General features: G+C 37.4%; 1 protein-coding gene across 2 annotated transcripts in view; it reads right to left on the bottom strand.

The window, feature by feature from the left end:
- LOC113569668 (metabotropic glutamate receptor 4-like) overlaps window positions 1-17,036 on the bottom strand; it is a 94,306-nt gene that overhangs the window by 11,140 nt on the left and 66,130 nt on the right. Inside the window, exons 4-9 of one of the 2 annotated variants that reach the window (XM_026997632.3) lie at window positions 12,550-12,685; window positions 11,638-11,792; window positions 11,300-11,440; window positions 4,447-4,647; window positions 1,590-1,726; window positions 471-1,406 (exon numbers count right to left, since the gene is read on the bottom strand). In XM_026997632.3, the coding sequence (XP_026853433.2) occupies window positions 471-1,406; window positions 1,590-1,726; window positions 4,447-4,647; window positions 11,300-11,440; window positions 11,638-11,792; window positions 12,550-12,685 (1,706 nt within the window). Of the gene's footprint in view, window positions 1-470; window positions 1,407-1,589; window positions 1,727-2,294; window positions 2,792-4,446; window positions 4,648-11,299; window positions 11,441-11,637; window positions 11,793-12,549; window positions 12,686-17,036 lie in introns of those variants that run through there. The other variant, XM_035524710.2, reaches the window with a different exon arrangement.

The raw sequence follows: 17,036 nt of genomic DNA, 5'->3' as shown, positions 1-17,036 counted from the left end.
TGTTTTTACAGAGTTTCCTATGGCCAATATTTAAGAACATCTGTTATTCTAAGGCAGTGCGTCTCAACGACTTGCTTCATCTACAGCAAAGCACACTTCTCAATCTCCTTGCTATTTTCAAAGCCTCTTTCATCTCTGAAGGCACAGAGTAGAGTGGGAAGAAATGAAAGCTCTTGTTTTCCACAATCTGGAGTCTACCGTGATATGGTCAACAAAATGACATCAGTCTGTTGTGTCCTCATGATGACAACATTTCAGAGGGATTTTGCTCACTTCCTATGTTTGCTGTTTACTGTTTATTGAATCTCATTTAAAAATCAAAATTAATGACTATTTCAGTTTCCATAATTTTTCTTTCTGAATGCTAAAATTGATGTCACTTTCTAATTAGGCTAAAGTAAATAATGTTATGTTCTTCTAGCCAAACTTCACATATACCCAGCAAGTATCACCAGATTTGTTCATCTCACCTTTTCCATCGACTGTGATGTGCCAAAGAAGATGGGGATGAAGGCCAGCCAGATGATGCAGGTGGTGTACATGGTGAAGCCGATGGGCTTTGCCTCATTGAAGGTCTCCGGTACGCCACGCGTCTTTATGGCATAGACTGTACACGTGACCATCAGCAACATGCTGTACCCCAGAAGACAGATGAGTGACAAGTCCGAGATGTCACACTTGAGCACTCCCCGCGCCATCTCCGGGTTCGCCATGCGCTGGTCCTCATAGTCAATGAAAGCCTGTGGAGGGTCTACCACGAACCAGATACACACTCCTAGGAGCTGAACAGAGATCAGACTGAAGGTGATCACCAGCTGGGATGCTGGGCTGATGAACCGCGGGGCGCTCACTGACATCTTCCCCTGCTCAAAAATACGGTAAATCCGGTTGGTTTTGGTCAGCAGCGCAGCATAGCTGATACTCATCCCCAGGCCCAGGAAGATGCGTCGGAGTGAGCAGATCCCAATGTCTGGAGCAGATATCATCAGAAAAGAAGTGGCATAACAGAGGAAGATGCCAGCCAGCAGGACGTAGCTCAGCTCCCGTCCTGATGCCTTGACGATTGGTGTGTCATTGTAGCGTATGAAGGTGACCACCACAAACAGAGTGGCCATGATGCCCAGGATGGCCAAGAGTACAGGGATGACCGCCCATGGCGAGCTCCACTCCAGCTTGATGATGGGGATGGGTTGGCAACCTGTGTGGTTCTGATTGGGGCGCAGGTCGAAGCGGCACATCTTGCAGGTCAACTGGTCAGCCTGGTACTGGTAACCATCACAGCGTTCGCAGTGCCAACAGCAAGGGATGCCCTTGACAACCTTCTTGCGCCAGCCTGGCTTGCAGGGCTGGCTGCAGGTGGAGGAAGGAGCCTGTTGCACACCACCAGGCCACTGCATCATTGGCATCTAAAACACACCAGGCATTTTTTTTCACACAGAAGCACATTTTTAAAACACTGTCACAATGAGCTTCTCTGAATCAATACAACACAAGGTAAAAACTGCCCTTTAGATGCCAGTATTTATTTATTGCAGGATTTAGGCTTATATGTCAACCTGGATTGAACTTGCATAAAAAGAGAGACTTACATTAAGGCTGAGCTGGTCAGTCCAGTTGCCAATGTATTTGTACTCAGCTGTATTGTTATTTATCTGGTACTGGAAGATATCATATCGGCCTGGGGCATCTCCATTCTCATTGAACTGCACCGGATTGCCAGCTGTGACTGGAGATAGGAGCAGGAAGCCACAATTAGGCATCATTAGCCATCAAAATCATAAAATGTAATGGCATCATCCCTGCCATTAGTGATGGTGGTACATTTAGAGTGAATACATCCTTGATCTGTATTGGCAGATTTTGTATTTTGCAAAAGAGTTTTGCTGAAAATACACTTCAAGGAAATAAATGAATCAATCAAGAGTTACATGTATTGAAATGATCAGACAAATTATTGTGAAGAAAAAACACCTTTGTAAACACAGAATTGGGTATCTTGATTGAGGTAGAAAATCTTTCTTTCTGCATTCAAACCATCAGGCCACATTTTCCAGGCCCTGGCATTTAACCGAACAATAGCACAAGAAATTTTGTTTCCACCATATCTGGTTCAGTGTTCCAAATTCCAGTTCATACAGGTCTTTCTAACTGAAAACCAGGAAGGATCAGGAAGGATGGATTTGCATTGATGAATATCCACTTCTTTTGCTGAAAAATTCATGATCCCTAATCCAGAGCATGATGAGTCAGTCCCGCTGGATTAAGAGCAGAAAATATTTCTTAACCACAGAGTGACAACAGTGCAGTGCACCACAAAAACATACACAAATGTAAAAAATTGTAGGAATTTATAAGGGGGGAATGTTTATTCAAGTGACATTTCAAACACTGATGTACATAACTATAGTGACTTATACCTTGGAAATTTAAAATCACTTAATTGGATTACAAGACATTATTTCACAACTACATTTCCCAGTTTATCAGTTTTGTCATGATCAGATTTTAAGCAACTGGTGATATTACTATAACATGCCGTACGGGTTTGTACCAAGGATGAAAGCTTTTTTGATGTGCCACATTTGCACAGTGATTTGAGATCACTCCAGTGACTTGAGATCACTCCAGTGACTTGAGATCACTCCAGTGGTTTGAGATCACTCCAGTGGTTTGAGATCATTCCAAAATAAAGACTCAAATAATTAAGTGAAAGATGAAAGTATGGTATTGAGTTTGGAGTTTGGAGTTTGAGCACCCTCATTTATAGGCTTCTTTCAATACAAATCCAAGCCTGTAAACCAAGAACACAAAGGGAAGCTCTTACTCTTTCTCACTGATATCCCTTTTAAAATGGAAGACTTACTGATCAAGCTATCACAACAGATTAGCAGCAATTTAGCAGCAAATAAATTAATGAACATTTCAATCAGTAAATGATGGACAATGAGTTAACCATGCTTGGATATAATTTGTAAATATTCTGGTGCTAAAATACATAAAAATGAAGTTGACAGGTGATACAAAAACAAACAAACAAAAAAAACATTTCAAAGCTTGAACAAAGAAAACTTTTAAAAAAATCTTTTCCATCCTAGAAATATTCAGTAATGACATTCTTCCTTCCTCTATATAACATTCTGTTGTAAAGACTAAAATAAACTACATTGACATGACAAAGTATATTAATAAAACATTTTTAAAAAATCATGATTTTTAAGGTTAAGATCTACAGAAGCAGAGCTCTCCCAGTTTCAATTAACCCCGTACCCAGTCCCACTTCACTGCAAGTGGCACTCCATGCTTACTATTATCACAAAGAATTATGGGATATGATCAGAAAAAAGTCATGGGCATGCAGTCTCATTATGGAAGGCTTTAAGAACCACTCCTCCTGGCTGCTAATAGTTTGGGACACAGCCCAAAATTGCGGGTCTTCACAGGGATGCATAATAGAGACGCAGCGGCTATGAGAAGGGCTTAGGGGCAAACTGAGATGCGTTGACAATCTCTGTCTATTGAAGTCTCTAATGAACCTCACTCAAAGACTCATCAAAAACGTGTGTGTGGGTGAAACAGCAAAGGTGGTAAGTAATCTCAGACTAGTTTCGAAAAATATGAAACCTCTGAGCCCTTTGTGAACCTTTGTGTGCTCTGAGAATATAACTTCACAGACAGAAAAATGGGCATCTGAGAATTACACAGAATTGGATGATTTTAACTATAAGCATCTGAAGCCTTCAGTTCCAGAGGGGCTGTGAGTGAGTGGTTGTATTCAGCATACACATGCATTATGATGCTGGTGTATGAGTTAAAAACCAGCAGGCAGTGATCTCATTCTGATGGCTATTAAGTAAAAACATGGGTTACCATTTTGTGGCACCATACTTCCTGCAGGTCTGCTGCAGTGCTTCCAAATGTTTTAGAGCAGAAAAGAAGATATTACAATTCTTAGCACATCTTTTAATTTTTGCTGTAGGTAAAGGAAGAAGACTGAGTTTTTAAAAGTGTTTGTTAGCCCATATAAAGCTGCTTTAACAGAGGCAGAAGAATATTCTATTGAGGGTCTGGAGATGCTTTGCACATGTTCAACACTTTTCTGAGGAGCAGTCTGCTGTCCTTTTGGGGATTTTATTTTTTTCCAACAACACACATTTCCAATTCAGCCCTGTAGCTAGTGTAATACTCTTTTATTTGTTCAGTTGTCTGTTGACAGTTTACATCTGAAATGGGAATATGAAAAACAAGATCTATGGACCACTTTTCAAACATGCCCTCCATGCATGTGCATTCTATATATACTTTTAAAACCTGAAAACCACACCCAATCCAAACCTTACCTAATTAATACCATACCCAATCCAAATTTTACTGACCAGTTCTTGTTCTTCATAGCTGTAAGAAGGAAAAATTAAAAGTTGGACATTTTCTTGAAAGCCAGATGCTGACCTGTGATGTTGACTTTGCGGATGTACTTCAGAAGTAGGGCTCCATCTATAGGATCCATTTTGGAGCAGAGTACCACCTTGCCTGGACACAGGTCTCTGTGCATGTGATGGAGAGCATGGGCCATGGCATAGACAGCGTTGATAACAAACATCACTTTACCCTCCTGCTCATATGCAGAGTCCTTCCCGATCCTCTCTTGGTCTGCAAGGCAACAGAGGCAGCTAGAATTTAGTGCTTGGTGAGTAATATAAAGGCTCATCACTGAATTTCCTTTGCTACCTTACAGAACAATTTAATTTGCAAACACAAAAATCCACCAGGTCAATGAAGAGCAATGATGAAAGGGGAAAGTAATTAGAATAATTAATCAGTTGGCTTTGAGATCAAAGAGAGAGAGACCTCTTTCTAAATTCACCAGTTTGTACTTTTGGTGGAAGAAGTAATCACTGTAAAGACAACTGTCCCTCTCTCTTAACTTCTCACACATCTTATATATGAAACAAATAAGAAGGTCTACAGCAGAAACAAGGCTCCAGGGCTTAAAAAACAAAATAACTAATACAATAAGAATAACAGTTTGATTCAGTATATTTCTGTAGGGATTAATGTCATTGTTAAGGACACTGCCATGGTTTCAGGTGTAAAATATTATTAGTTTATTAGTATAATTACTTTATGAATGGGGTATCAAGTGTATGGGGTATCAAATGCCAAGGTTTTGCACAAAATGTGTTTTTAAATAGTTTATTTATTTTCCCACCTAAGATCCAAACAATGTTTATAATTTATGACCAAATAAAGAACTCAGCACTTTGCAATATTCAGAAAAATCATATTAATTATTTATTTTTGTACACACCTGAATATAACAGAAAAAGAACTTTCTTTAACATACCTTGTAAAATAGAAACAACCATTTATTTAAAAGAAGTACCTTCTTAAAACAACTAGGTATGTGTTGCATCTAGCTGTTTTTCTTTCTGACTGAAGAGTTTGGCTAATGAGTGAACAGTTGGGCTAATGCATGAGAATGGAGTAATATGCAGGGAGAGAGCTAGCAGGATTAATTATCTTTCCCTGTTCATATAACTGTGTCAGACGTGTATATTCATTAGAGCTGGATTGCACTGCATGTTTTTTTGTTGTTGCTGTTGTTGTTGTTTTTATAAGATCTTAATTGAACCTGCTTCAATTATAACCTAAGCAGACTGCAAAAGAACTGGCACGTGTCAAAGAGGCAGGGCTCAATTTCAGAATGCTCTCTTCAAAATAATGCCTGGAATGAACCATGACAATCATCTTTTTGCATCCTTCAGTCAATGACTAACAAAACCTTTATGAAAATTCTCTTATACAGTCTGTTCTATTAGTTATATTATTACCACTAATGTTCTATTAATTTTAGTGGTCTCCAATTCATGTTAGCATGGTAATATTAGAAGGATTCTTATGTGAACATTAACAATGGCTATTGTTCTGGACTGCTAATAATAACCAGTAAATATATGTGTACATTCACATTCTGTTTCTTTAAGTAGATATTGTCCCTATGTGATATTACCATTTCTGAAATATAAAGCCTCGTATCAAATATCTAATTCAGGCTAGCTGGACCATAAGCTACTAACTTCAGAGTTGCTCATAGGCTCTACACTATCAACAAAAACATTAGCGCATGGACAAATTCCACCTCTGGCTTGATGTGCAAAGAAAATTTGAAAAGCTATTGAAGTATATTAAAGGGATTTAAACACATCAACCTTTCTTTACCAGTTTAAAAATAATTCAGAATTAAATATTTTAAATTGTTAAGCTACATTTGTCCTTTAGTCACCTAATAAAAAATTAAAGGTTTTCAAATTGGCATGAAATGGCATGAACAAGCCAGTTGGAAGCATGATAGGTTACAAGTAAAAAGAGAAATTTAGTTGGACAATGACCCTTAACTGTGTTATCAGGGTATAGTCAATATACAATATATTGAAGCCAATGTTGCTTATGCCTAAGATATAGTTATATAGCTTATCATATATAGAGATATAGATATAGCTAATCTTAGCTCACAGAACAAGCTTTAAAACTGTCTTTACCATCTCCCAATGATCTTTGAGTAATGTTGCTTTTGGGAAACCAGGTAACATACATAAATTACACAACTGACTTCATTGTGAGTGGGTGAGCTATTGAACAAGTTCCATATCCGGTTGGACTGGTTGAGGTCTGGCCCTAACAAGATTCAGGATTGTGAAATCTCATTTGCTATATACAACAGGGGCAGTGGAATGCTTACTTGTTCTGCTGTACCCAGTAATGGTAGGAAAATAATAAAATATGTAATGAACACAATATGTAAAGAATGTAAAAATACATAATGTGATAAAGTATATAATGCATACAAGTGAAGAATCAACATTACAATACGTTTAGAAATCACACATTATTATAAAGCCAGTACAGAACATAATGTGTGCATTCAATATAGAGATACTAAGCACTACAATAGAAATATGCAGGTTCTAACATGACTTAGAGGAGAAACTGTGGTCAGGTGCCAGGACTTTCTATTGTGGCCGGATGACATACTGTACATCCAGGCAAGGAAGATATACAACTCTCTCTGTATGTCAGGCATAGTCAAGTTCCTCTGTGTCATGCTTCCCATAACATCCTGTCCACAGACATTTGCTTTGTTATGTTTGTTTTTTTCTGTTCTTCCTCCCAGTTCTTTTCTCCCAGTTCTGTCCTCACATATGTCCCTTATCATCACCTCCAACTGACCATTGTCCCTGCCCTTTCTACATGGGGGTATTTCTACCTGTTTTTTTTCTCTTTCTTTTTGTGTAGCCTTGACATTATATGCATAAATGGACTTTACATTTTGAGCTGCTGGATGACTGCTGGATGTCTATCCTTGGACAATGGTTATGACTGTAATTTATGGATTACCATTAGGATTACCACCATTCAGGACTCTCTCAGTTGTATTATAGTACTATTAGGAAAGTGTTGTTTTGCTCATCTTGCACTTTTTCCTTAGCTGAGTCAGGAAATTAGATCACATTTGGGCTTTACTGAGCACACATCTCTGCCTCTGTTTTTAATAATTAAAATGTTAACCTACCACCTTTAAGTTAACCTAAAAAGGCCTATACTAGTCTATAGGCCTATACTTGCATTTGGAGTGATGAGGAGTAGCTGTGGATCTGTGTGGAAAAGAAAGATATTGTAATAACTCTGTATCAGAGGAAGAATGGCCAGACCACACACTCCACTTTGTCTTGGTATATACACAAATACCCACACACAAACACATTCGTCTGCCACATATCTTTGTCTTGCCTTCTCCACAAATACACAGTTCTCATCCCAAACCAGAGCACGCCCACATTCGCTCCACTAGGTAGGTTTTCGGCCTTCAGAGAAATCCATTTAGATTAAAAGAGGCATCACAGAGGGCTTTTCCAGGGCTCGGCAGTGTCAGGAGTACAGGCTGTGACAGAGTACCACACTCCTGACTTCCTGCACCTCTCACCACTCATGGATTGTAAAGAGCTAGGCTTCCCTCCTCTGATGGCTCTGCTCCCCCCAGGACTTTCATAGTGTATCAAGAAAAACCTCCAGAGGTTTTTATGTGCTGCAGCTTTCTATTTTTTCATTTGGAGCCTTGATTTTTTAGATGTTTTTGCATGTCCTTCTCTGAACCCTCAACCCTGGTCCAGTGACCTTAACCTCAGATGGCCAGGCTTTATATCATTTATACTAAATACTCATATCTTATTAACAGGCCTGATGGTTTAGGAACAGACTGTGTCATGTTTGTTAGTTTAACTTGATTTAACTAACAGTCACCAGACATCATAGACAATGACAACTATCAGCTTTAACCTATCAATTTATCTTTACTTCTGCAAGAATCAGCTCAGCTCAAGCAGTAAAAACTGAATGAAAACCTTTACCAACACCAATCTCAAGACTGACACTCAACTTTGTTATATGAGATGTGAAGATTACACTGGCCAAAACACAACTGAATGAATTACACTGGACTGTCACTGGATGTGCCTCTTTCCAAATGAATGTAATGAAGCAATCCATTAACTTTTGGCTGGAAAGGAAAAATAATCCAAATAGACATAGCCATTATAATCAATTCAGAGAGCACACTGGCTGCTTCAGAAATTCTATGCCTTACTTTGTGCTTTACTTCAACCATTAATTTGTTCCAGTTATGAATAATTGTTCTTTTAAAATAGTTTAGGCACAATAGCTTGGAGGCTTTTGTCTCTGACCTAGATGTAATCTTTTTAGAAAAGATAATACAATAATACATGCATACAGAAATTTTACAGGAATTTTATTCCAGTAACTATAAATACTTATGCAATGTTAGAGAAATATTTTAAAACCCCTTTGTGTTTAAAACAATCCACTATCTTTTTCTTCTAGCCCAAAAGATCAGTGATTAGGAACACCAACAACTACCCATAGTTATCTTCTTAATACACTGTCATAACCCAAACTTCATCCTTTATAATATGACTTCATATAAGTGAGATGCACAAAGGCTCACAGCTTCTCCCAGTGTGGGGACTGGCAGGGTTGTTATTCAGGTCTGATAGAAGGAGGATAGAATGTTCATGGTGTGGACTGAGAAACAGAGCCTGTTTGCTGCAGAGTATTGCAGCCCTTTAATCCTTCAATAACCACAGGGCTTTTGTGAGTGCTGGAGAATCACAGCATTGATGGTGCTCTCTGCGGCTAACCCTACTGAATCTCAGAGAAGCACAGGAATGACATAGAGCCTTCTCACATGAGCACACCAGCCTCTCTGACACAGCAGCATATAAAATATATTTTAACATGTATTTTTTATTTGGCTCATGACTGAACAAATAATTACATTTTGTAATAAAGTATATACTCTTGTTCATGAATAATTATCATGAAAAATCTGTTAATTTATGTCAATGTAGAAGCCTGCTGCACTTTCTTACAGCTCAATATACAAATAAATAATTATAATTATATAAGACAATTAAGCAAAGTTAAGACTCACTTCAAAATATGTCAACTCGATTGTTTGCAAACATTCTTCCAACAGTGCTGTGATACTTAAATAGGCAAAAGTGCTTCTTGAGCTATAGGCAGTGGACTGTATTTCTGCCTCAGTATTCTCCATTTAATAACTGGCCCCTTGGAGATACCACACTGCAAAAACAAGCACTTATAATTGCATTCCAACAAGATTATACATTATTTTTGCCTACCAGTCTCAGTATACTAGTAGCTCAGTAAGTGTTACTCAAACATCATGGCAGTGACACTGTTTATAAACCACAGCAAGCAGACAAGCAGCTGTCATTAAATTGTGGACAAGCAGCTGTCATTAAATTGTGGACCATTTTCAGTGTCTGCAAATGCATCTATGGTAGACTATTCACTTAATGCTGTGAAGAAATGCCACTTTCTGTTTTCACACTCAATCCCTAAAGCATCCACACTGTGCACAGGCAAGGCAAAAATCACATATAATAACTAAAAGATGCACGAATGTAATGCCAAGCTGTCTAAGGAGTAGTTACTTTAGTACAGGTAATGTACAAGTTCAGCTCTCCACAATGTGCCCATTATGTATGTCCTATATACAACCAAATGAAGTGTATGCCTACTCTAAAATATATGATTTTCCAGGAATGAAAATTATAATTTTTTCCCAGCAAAAATTACTTAAATAACTTATTTAATTGCAATGCAACAATGGATCTTTCGAGTGCCAGATACTGCTGGATATTACAGCTCAGACAGCAAAAGGCAGACTACTATGTGATATATTATTATATAGAGTATCATGTACTATTACATTTATGATATCATATTCCATGTAAAACTAATGTATACTATGAATGCTAATACATATGACTCAAATGCAATTCAATTTCCATAGTCACCAACTTTCTTCTGAGCTGGTCGGGATCCCAGAGGTTTCTCTACTGTGAGTCCATACATTCTATACCACACACTTGGTGGACTACATACTGAAGATTGGATTCCCTGTCATAGGTCTCCAGCCTCCTTGATGGCCTTCCACATCATAAGATTCAAGTTTAGAGCATCTGGGTATTACTCGGAACCATACAGGCAACTGTTCAAGCTCTGACCATGGACAAATTCATGGATAACTGCCAAAGCCCTCTTCAAGAAATGGAGAAACAATCAGGGGCCAGGATTAGCTCTTCTTCAATAACAGGAACTGGATAAGTTAGGAAGTTAATGGAGTGAATCTTTTTTTTTCTGCATCAGATGAAGTTACAGTGTTGGCGGTAATACATTACGTAAAGGATAGGAGCAATTTTATAAAAATACTTCAAAGCTTTTGAGATGTTTGTGTTGCTTCATGATAGTGAAACAATAGCAATCTAACAATCTTATTTAACCTATCCTCTTTCATGGTGTATTAGGTTCTAAATGACTGGTCCTTTTGCATTTAACAGAGCATGTTTAATTAAAATAATGCAAGTATTTATAACAGATACTTGGAACAGACAATAATACTGTTATGTACCTTATTAATAATAAGTAAAATATTATATTTTGACAGTAACATCTCCAATATTGTTAATAGAAGTAATAGCACTGTGTAGATGTGACTAATTAGACTCTGGTGTAAACAAAAGCCTTGTTTCTCAGATGAGAAGGGGACAGGGCCAAATCTCTTCGCATGGAGTTGGCACATGCCTAGTGTATTACAGTGCATTATTTATTCTCTCTTCCTCTTTTTCACTATCACACTCTCTCCCTTTTTTCACTTTCAGAATGTTGCATTACTGAATTTTGCCAGCTTAGGAAGTCTTACTTGTGCATTTCTTTACACCAGACCCTTTCTTGAAGGCATGGCGGTTGAGTTTGCAGTTGAAATTGTTCTCCCAGAATTCTGCAAACCAGACATTCCTCCTGTTATTCTCCAGTGTTCGACCAATGAAGTAATTATCAAACCCTGAAATCAGACAGGTGAGCTTAGTGTCAATGGGGGTAGCCATTAAGCTTGAGAACATGCAAAGGTAAATGTATTAGTATTTAGCAATCATGCCAGCACAATTTTGTTTTAGACATGAAAGGCAAACTGTACATTGACTTATTTATTTTCATCTGAGATTAGAAATAGTTAAGCACAACATCTAATCTTCAGTTTACCCTTGATGGCCTGGCGTTTGGGTAGGATGGTGATCGCTCCCTCTGCCATCTCCTCTTGGTTAAGCACAGGAGATATCTTTGAGCCCCAGCTGTCTGACCCCACCCAAATAAAATGACCGGTTTGATTGGCTTTCTTCGCTGCTTGTAGTAGTCGCCTTGAAAGAGAGAAAAGGTTGCATTTTAAATATAGTTATACTCCTTGCCTTACCTTAACATATTCTTTAATGTCTAAAACATTTGCTTACAAACAAAATATGACAATTATGCCAAACTATGCAAAATTCAGTCAAATACTGCATAGATATACATGATGACATTTGGTTGTAGGCTAATTCAATACCATAGGGATATTTTGATCCCAAAACTTAAAATAATAATGTTAAATAGCAGACACAAGTTGCCAAAGCTCCAAGCATTAGTTAATGCTGTAAACTTATTGATGCATATGATTGCAAAAGTGTCTCTTGGAGTTTTGATTTCATTTCATTACTAAAGTACAAGTCATTTTTCACTCTGAGTAAACAACATTTCTCCATCACATATGAAACAAGATTCATTGAGATGCACTGACACAACATCAAATCAAACCCCCTATTTGTATTGAGATCCCCTTTATCCTTAGTTACCACCAATTTGTAGATACTTACTTTTGAAGTATTTCAATTTTTTCCTAATGTTACTCATTTCTGCTGTTGCATTACAGTCAGCAATTTGGAAGGGTGGGGCTATCTGTGACAACATTTTCAGGATTATGCAATTGGCTCTAAATTAGCTCTAAATTGTCCATCCCACACAATAAGAATGTGGACAGATGTGTTCTATGCCATGATTGGCTCTGGCATTACTGAGAATCAAACTCAAGACACAACCATCTTAGACTTGAGAGCCTAATGTCAAGCTATTAGCACGTACCTTATATCATCTTCATTTGCAAAAATAATGATCACTCTGGCATTGGGATTTTCCCCCAGATTTTGGATAATCTTGTGAAACTCTCCTGGCTTTGGCTCTCGAGGGATCTTAACAGATTGTGAAATGCATACATTTCCTGCAAAAAGAAAAGAGATGAACTTAATAAGGAGTAATGTAAGAATGATATATGAACGTTTGTATGAAAAAAACTAAATGACTTCTAGACAGACTTCCAACTTATGTAACTTCCAAACTTCTCTTTCCCATTATTAGTATATTGTTTCTTATTCCAATTACAAATCAAGGGAAATTTCTGAAAATAATTTCTAAAAATAAAATAATTTATAATGAGGTCACAAACTACAGTGAGTGGCCCCTGCCTGATATCATGCTAGTGAAAGAGTCTGAAGCTCTGCCCTGATGTCCCTCCCCCTTCCTGGGCCTGCATGAATGCTGCTGTTTCTCATATACAGATCTGCCTGACATGTTACCAACTTTTCATAGTCTTTTTACCTCCATCATGCTTTATTGTCATGATCAATATTCATTTATAGATTTGCAGACTAACCATACCTGTATGCCAAAGAAACTATTCTCTTGGACTATTGTAATTTACCAGGCTACTTCTTCTCCAGTTTATCTATCAGGATTTGTTTCTTTATGAATGCTGCCAACCAGTTTGACCCAGAGGAGGATGGGTTTCCATTTTCTCCTCCTGTCACAGTTCCCATGGCACTAAGCAACACGTGTTTCTGTTTCGGTTTTTGCTTTGTTTCCACCATTTTTCTTGCTTTGTATAGCCACACCCTTTAATTGGTTTCTGAGTCTTGTTTCCACCCTAATCTATTTGTGTACTTATAGATCATACCTCCATATTTTCCACTGATGGTCTTTACCCTCCCCTTGAATGTATTTTCTGAGTGTTTTTGTTTAGCATATTTGTGTTATAAAGTTCTCTGGCTCTGTGTGTGTTTATCCTGGCTTATTGACTTTAGATTTACTGTCACCATGGTTCTGGAATTACCCTCAATAATCTGTAATTACACCTTCCAAGTATACTTCATTGTGTTCTATACATATATATAAAATTTTAATTTATTTTATTGAAGTCAGAGTTTAACACACACATCCTGATCTGAAGAGTTAGAAATGAGCTGGAGGTTTCCCCTTGGTCCTCCTCTGCAGTGATATGGAAACCTCACCAACGTTCAGACAGACCATTAGTTCCCTTCCAAGATTGGATTTTTCCACAAATCTGACCCATCCTGGTAGAAAGACTACTCCTCAATGTCCAAGGCATTAATTAGGAAAAAAAGGGAGAAGAGAGATGAGGCCCTCAGAAAATGCCAACCACTCAGGAGGATTCTTGCAGCCTTGTTGCACTCCATAGCATGCAAATGCTTCCCGTATTTTGCAGAACTGTATAGTCACAGCATTGGCTCCACAGATATGTTAATGACTGACAGAGCGCTAGGCAAAGTAAATCACCCATTATGTCAGTGGGTTCAAATCTGGCTATATTTGAGATCTCCCCACCATGTTCAGGGAATGTTCAAACTGAAAAGTTGAATAGTTAAAATTACTGACCCCATTTGATTCTGTAGCATTTTGTGATGGTCCCTTATTGGTTAGTATAACAATGACAAGGCAGGACAGAAGTGTGCATTTGGAAATTTGGAGATATACCCAGCGCTGGGTAAAGGTCAATGATTCCAGTATATGAGAACATAAACTGAAACTAAGGAAATACCAGGTGCTTACAGACACATAGGGTCTTCCTCAAATGAAACAAAGAACAGTATCTAACAATGAGAGAAGAAGAAGTAGCAAACAAAAATAATGATGGGAAAACACAAAGATTAAATCTACAGGCTACCAAGTAATACACAAGACATGGTTGAGCACAATTAGGTGTGGGGAAAACATAACTTGACCCAGGACGGAGATGGGAAGAAAACAAAACACACCACATGGCTCTGTCACCATGGGAACCACAGCATCAAACGGGAGAAACTGTGACAATAAAATTTATGTTCTGAATCATTAATTTCTACATGAATATAATTAAGCAAACAACTTTCCTGTTTAGTTAGTTTGAATATTTCCACTGCAAAAGCCCTCCTTAAAATATGTCAGTGGAGAAAGTGCTTGTCTAGCTACATTTGTATATATTTATTAATCCCCAAACCATACAATGCAACTTGCATCTAAGTGTTTTACATGGGATAAGATATTTTGGGGATTAAGAATTCTATATGCAACCTGTCATGTTTGTAAGGGGAGCATAATATGCAGAAAACTCAAATTTCAACTATTCCATTTTCCATTTTTCTAAATTCAGGTGCTGGCAGACATTGTTTGGATGGTAACCAAATCTCAGCTACAATTAAAAGAATAAAAGATAAAGGAAAATTTGTCATTTTATGATTTTGCATGTCATTTTACAAGGACATTTATACACTATGGTCTACCTGTTATGTAATTGGTCAAACACTTCAACTTTTTACTTTGTAAAATGTTACTGATACCACTCAGGCTTTTACTGCAGCACATGCATAAATAGAGGAAAGTTTTTCCAAATTCTAAAACTCTAAAACATGCAGCTTCACATTGCTTTCATGCAGGCTCAACTTTTTAAAACCATGACATCTTATTCTGTCTGCAATTAAATCAAATTTACTAATATGTTTGGCAGCTGGAGGCCTTACTTTTTAGACTAGAGTTTATCAGACTTCAAAGGGTTCCATAAACCCTACTTCTTACTTTCTTAAGTTCCTTAAGTGGCTTTTTTTGGATGTTGTCCAGACATCCAGCCATCATCTGCTTAAGGGGTCACAGCCGTGCCAAATATATTGAGTGCTTCCAGAAATTTAGAGGCAAATATAGTGTCAGCAATAACAAATGTATAATGCAGGAACTGCATTTCTTTAATAATCTAATATTTTCCCAAAGACGTCTCAGAATATTGACAGATAATGCTTTCAGGTGGATAAATTTTTTTCTGGTCAACTAATGGAAACCGTAAGTTTTATTATTGCTGCTACTACTGCTACTACTCCTAATAAATCTAAATCTAAATCTAAAATCTAATCCAAAATAACATCCTGATATATAATTATTTTCTCTAAATATATTTGACTAATATAATTTTTGCATTGGGACTAATTTTTGTTCCACTACCTCTGATGCCTTGACTCAGAAATACCTTACATCCATAAAGACCCAGAAAAATATATTATTATCATTATTTTCATTATATGTGGTTTAGTAGTAATACTTTAGAATTCCTTACATTACCATTTGTTTGTTTAACAATTTAACACCCTTAAAGAATTCATTCAGCTTTTAGAGGAACTCTTTATCTAATATGTAGGACTCTTCAAGTCCACTGTAAATCATTAAGTAGCCACAAACATCAAGAATAAATTAACCATGAAATATTATCCAACACTGGTATATTAATGGTCAAAAAATAAAAATATTCAAAATAAAAAATGATGACCTTAAATACCAGGATAAAAAACACTTATCGGAAAAAATTCTACTTTTTCTCAGAATTAGTTGCTATAGAATTAGTAGTGATTCACTGCTGTCAGAATCAGACACACTGTGAGAAAAGCCAAAGTGAAGACACTTAAAGCATGTAAAAGTTCAAACACTTCAGCAGACTTTCACAACAGATTTCAGCAAAACACTTTAAATGATGTCAAATGATTCATTTAAAGTACGTGTCACACTAGGGTTCAAAGAGCAATTTTTACTTCAGGCAATGATGTATTCTAGGTATACCTTGTGGAACCAACAGATTTTCCTTTCCAAAGCCCTCTCAGTTCTGATTTAAAGGAACTTTTGGATGTGTCTGATTGAGGCTGTACCACTAAAGGAAGGTGTGCATTACTGAGAGTTTAGACTTTTAGCTCTAGAGGAAGCCTACATAGTGAAAATGCAACTTTGAAATAGCTATCAAAACTCATCATTAAGCACTAAATTTGTTTTGATGTGATCAGTGCTGCATTTTTTTTTTTACATGGCCTGGATAAGTATCACCTGTGGCAGGTTTGGAAGATTTCACATTGTTTTGTCACTGTTCTATTTAAGTGCTCCCCCATTGGTACAATTCAATATATCAGTATCATCACTATCAAACCAGAGTCAAATGATCATTGCAAATGCTTTACTACCTGCAGACATCCTGACTTGATTGAATTTAACAAGTCCTCTAAGGCTTCTGTGAGTAATGATCTGGTATATAGTTGGGCTTGTGCATGATGGGTCTGAAGATTTTTCATCAGTTCATGTTTGGCCATGTAGACTCCACAATGCTCCAAGCTAAGAGCCTCCCTCTGTGACACACACTCATTGCTGTCACCTTTAAAAGTCACCAAATATATTCTGCCATTTCAAATGTCAAGCCTTCAAGGCTGCTCAGCAGCAGGTACATTATAAATCTGGCCCATTACTGGAACCCTGAATATATTTTAAATATT

Source organism: Electrophorus electricus, chromosome 7 (assembly GCF_041902795.1).
Source record: "Electrophorus electricus isolate QZ-2024a chromosome 7, ASM4190279v1, whole genome shotgun sequence".
Taxonomy (NCBI): domain Eukaryota; kingdom Metazoa; phylum Chordata; class Actinopteri; order Gymnotiformes; family Gymnotidae; genus Electrophorus; species Electrophorus electricus.
The sequence above is the reverse complement of the archived record's forward strand: the minus strand, read 5'-3'. Positions and strand labels throughout refer to the sequence as shown.